Source organism: Octopus bimaculoides, chromosome 4 (genome assembly GCF_001194135.2).
Source record: "Octopus bimaculoides isolate UCB-OBI-ISO-001 chromosome 4, ASM119413v2, whole genome shotgun sequence".
NCBI lineage: Eukaryota > Metazoa > Mollusca > Cephalopoda > Octopoda > Octopodidae > Octopus > Octopus bimaculoides.
Window position 1 is genome coordinate 124,793,773 of NC_068984.1, and position 4,768 is coordinate 124,798,540.

The 4,768-nt window shown below is 37.1% G+C and overlaps 1 protein-coding gene across 4 annotated transcripts in view; it reads left to right on the forward strand.

Annotated features, from left to right (window-relative positions):
* Window positions 1-4,768, forward strand: part of LOC106871861 (transcription factor GATA-4) — a 65,040-nt gene that overhangs the window by 42,592 nt on the left and 17,680 nt on the right. For all 4 annotated transcript variants that reach the window (XR_001409706.1, XM_014918595.2, XM_014918594.2 and 1 more), the window contains exon 3: window positions 3,878-4,089. Coding sequence is in view for 3 of the 4 variants with exons in the window: in XM_014918595.2 (XP_014774081.1) it covers window positions 3,878-4,089 (212 nt within the window). In the remaining variant the exon portion in view is untranslated. The remainder of the gene's footprint in view (window positions 1-3,877; window positions 4,090-4,768) is intronic.

Consider the following 4,768-nt stretch of genomic DNA (forward strand, 5'->3'; position numbering starts at 1 on the left):
ATATATATATATATATATATATATACATATATATATATATATACACGCGCTCGCACACATACGCTTATATATACACATATAGACATATATGTATGTGTGTTTGGCATCATCATCATCATCATCATCATCAGTGCCAACAATAATACGGCAGAAAGAAATTATAAAAGCAAGAACTAAACAACAATGCAAACGAAATTAATGATTTAAAAGAAAAAGAAAAACAACACCACGAAAGCACAAAACAAAAGGCTACATTAAGGTATCCGATATACAACAGGTTTTCTTATCTGTGAATTCTGTGTTTCTAATTTCATTTGAAACAAAACACGTCAGCTTAACTCATATGAAAGCTAGCACATACAGATTCACACACACATGTACACATACGCACACACGCACACACACACACAAACACACACACAAATTCACGCGCGCACGCACACACACACACACTCGGGTTCAGGTCGATGCTTGCAATGTACAATCAAGACGCATCCAATAATACTTACAAACAACAATCAAGCTTACACAAACAAATGCACACAGTAATTATGTACATGCAGACCCATTAGATACGTCAATACGTATACAGTAATGCTTCGATATACGAGTTAAAAACTCGTAAAACAGAGCAATAATTATCCATAGTAGCAACGAAACTTTATGCCGTCATTTCGCTCTGCCGCTGTGTAGATGTCTCACAAACAGTATTGCCACATGTTACGACATTGCCACATGTTGCGATATTGCCACACACACACATATAATGGCTGTTTAACCTTTTTATATTTATTATAAAATGTAACTCGTAAAACGGGGCATCGTAAAGCAGGTCCTCGTAAAATGAGGTATTACTATATATTTATAGCATTTTTCGATGGCCAGATAACTGAAGAGATGGCGGCGTGGGTTCCCGCTCCGACATCCGAAACTCGGAGTTTTATCATGGCTACCGAATAATTGTCATATATTATATACACACGCACACACATATATATATATATTGTATATATATTGTATGTTTGCCTAAACTCTCTCCGCATGTATGTATACATATGTATCACACACGCATGTGTGCGTATTATGTGTGTGTTGGGAGAGATGTCTTTATTTTTGTGCTATATGTAAATATAAATACATTGGGGTATATAATGTGTGTGTACATATACATATGTGCGTGCGTATACATATACATATGTGCGTGCGTTGTTTATATAAATATATGTATATATAGATAAATGTATGTGTGTATACGCTCTCATATACACATATACACACGTACCAACATATAAATGAACAAAAACATTACACACCTATGTACGATTCTAACCCGTTGACACATACTTTATACACAGTTGAAATGACAACATACATGCATAGCCATATACGCAAACACGTGCAGTCAGACACGCATACATCTTCCTCCATCACACACACACACACACACGAATGCAAACATAAACTTTGCAATAGTTGTAAATCATTCCCCTTCATATCATGTCACGAAAATTGAGGGAGGTCTTGAGCCCGTTTTCTCTCCTCTTTCGTTTGCAATGGAATAATGAACCCGTCACACTTAGCCTATCCAATATCAACTTTACTTAAAGCGCGTAAACACAACCACACAAGGTGTAGATACTACTACTACTACTACTACTACTACTACTACTACTACTACTACTACTGCTGCTGCTACTACTACTGATGATGATGATGATGATGATGATGATGATGAGGATGACGATGATGATGATGATGATGATCGTTTCAAATTTTTGAGCAAAACCATCAGTTTGGGGAAAGAAGAATTGACGATGACATTGACCCTAGTACTTCACTGGTACTTTATCTTATCGACCCCAGAAGTTACGAAAGGTAATGTTGACCTCAGCAGGATTTGAACTCAGAACGTAAAGCGCCGGATGAAATGCTGCTAAGCGTTTTGTCTAGCACGATCATAGTTCGCGCCATTTGTCGCAGTAATAATAACTGTTTCTAATATAGACATAAGGCTTGAATTTTGAGGGATGGGGACTTACTTGACTGGTACTTTATTGCCTCGATCCCGAAAGGATGTAAGTGTTTTTAAAAATAATATAACAAGTTGTATAATGTAGTATAGTGTACACTTTGATATTTTCCTTGGTGATCACTGCTGACGAAAGGTTCAGCGTTAAGAGCAACTTATTATAATGATGTTTCTGCAGCGATATGTATATATGTAATAGATGAGTAAAGAACCCATCCTTACATCACTCTGCCTTATTCACGAAGGCGATGAGAAACACTCATACCGTTACGAATGGCAGCTGCTGAGCTGCATGAAATAATAAGTAAACCACTTCATAAAGTATAAAGTGTAAACCACAGAGAATGAGGAACAGAGAGAGAGAATGAGAAAGAGGGAGAGAGAGAGAGAGAGAGAGAGAGAGAGAGAGAGAGAGAGAGAGAGTAAGAGAGAAAGAATGGGATGGACAAACATAAAGGAAATGTCACTGATTGGCGGACAAGTTTGCTTTTTCTAATCTAACACCTTTGACGGATCTGCTTAATTTCTCTCTGTCTCTGTCTGTCTGTCTGTCTGTCTCTGTCTGTCTGTCTGTCTGTCTCTCTCTCTCTCTCTCTCTCTCTTTCTCTCCCACTCTATCTATCTATCTATCTATCTATACATACATACATACATACATACATACATACATACATGCATACATACATACATATTCATATGCATAATCATATCCGGTCATACACATACACTTAGCGATATACATTTACATATACCCACACATATGCAGAAATTGTGTGTGTGTGTAAATATACGTACCTAGCCACACGCTTATATAATGTTACATAAAGTCGGAGGACTGTCAATCGACTTTAATAGTCTCACACTTGAGCCGCTTACGACATGGAGTTAACCTTTATAAAATCGACATTTTGATCAACTCATGAGCTTTGTTATTTGCAATTCAATACAATCAATAAGGCGTATGTATTTCAAAGATGACCTTTTATATTTCACAATTGGCCCACTGCTACTTTTCTTTATTTTTTTAATTTTTTTTTTGTGTTTTTCGTTTCGTTTCCCAGGCGTCCTTCAAGCCATCGTCACGTGTCAGCTATTTTGAACTTTTTATTAATTTACTCCAATGTTATGGATAGGAACAGTTCTGACACTGATTGTTGGTGACGTTTATATTCATCAGTCCCATGTAAACCCTAGTGGAACAGATGACCTAATCATCAACGTCTTTCCAATCATAACCATATCCCGTCATTACATATCGTCTATCGAACTGGCATCGAACTGACGTCGAACTGGCAGAATCGTTAGCACGCCGGCTAAAACGTTCAAATCCCACCGAGGTCGACATTCCCTTTCATCCTTTTGGGTCAATAAAATAAGAACCACTGGGGTCAATGTAATCGACTAAATCTCCCCATTAAATTTCCAGTTTTATGTTTATAACAGAAAGAATTATTTATCGTGTATCAACGACTGAAAGGGCTGGGTGTCATTTGAAGATATAGCTGTTCTTTTTTTACCAAACAGAACGATTTCATAAAGATTTCTGTAGGCTAAAATTCATGATAAAAGACGGTCTGTCATCATCTCTTTTACTCTTTTACTTGTTTCAGTCATTTGACTGCGGCCATGCTGGAGCACCGCCTTTAGTCGAGCAAATCGACCCCGGGACTTATTCTTTGTAAGCCTATAGTACTTATTCTATCGGTTTCCTTTTGCCGAACCGCTAAGTTACGGGGACGTAATATAGCTAAGAAACTGAGGAGTTTTAGGAACGCTTGATTATCATAATCCTCGACCCACGAATACGAAGTTTTTAATATGTTTTTATTTATTTATTCCCTATTTCAGATGGAGATTATTTTGCTGACATGGAAGGTCGAGAATGTGTCAACTGCGGGGCAATTTCTACTCCTCTTTGGCGCCGTGACGGAACTGGACATTATCTGTGCAATGCTTGTGGACTCTACCATAAAATGAATGGCATCAACCGACCCCTGATCAAACCCCAGCGGCGATTGGTAAGGGACACAACTCTACCATACAGTGCAAGTCTGCAATCGGTAATTAGGTCCTACAGTATAACGTAATATCTGTCTGTATATTGTTTGTTGTTGTTGATGTTATTTATTCTTGTGAATGTTGTCTGTAATTTCTCATGTATTTTATTTTATCTGTCATCTTTTACTTATTCCAGTCACTAGACTGCAGTCACGTTGGGGCACCACCTTAAAGGGTTAAACCGAACAAATAGACCCCAGTACATTTTTTTCCTCGTCAAAGCTTATTCTATAGGTTTCTTTTTGCCGAAATGCTTCAGCGATGTGTACAAAGCAACACCGATTATCGAGTGATGATGAGGGCCAAACGCAAGCCCTATGTATGTGTATATATATATATATATATTTATATATATATATATCGTTTGGGGATTGGTTTGCAAAATTCTTTATGTGAGTTCGTACGTTGAAGCATATTCTGTTGTGTCTATGTCTGGGGTGGGTAATTCTCTTTTAGTGCCTTATAATTTAACACAGTCACCGGTAAAATTTCCAAACATTTACTTATTTATTTTTCTAAAATTTTCGTTGCGTCTTGCAACCTTTTCAACAACTATTGAGAAGATTTTAGAAAAATGAATAAGTAAATGAGTGGAAATTTTACCGGTGAGTGTGTTAACTTATAAGTCACTAAAAGAGAATGACGCTCCCCAGACACAACAGTATATATATATATATATAT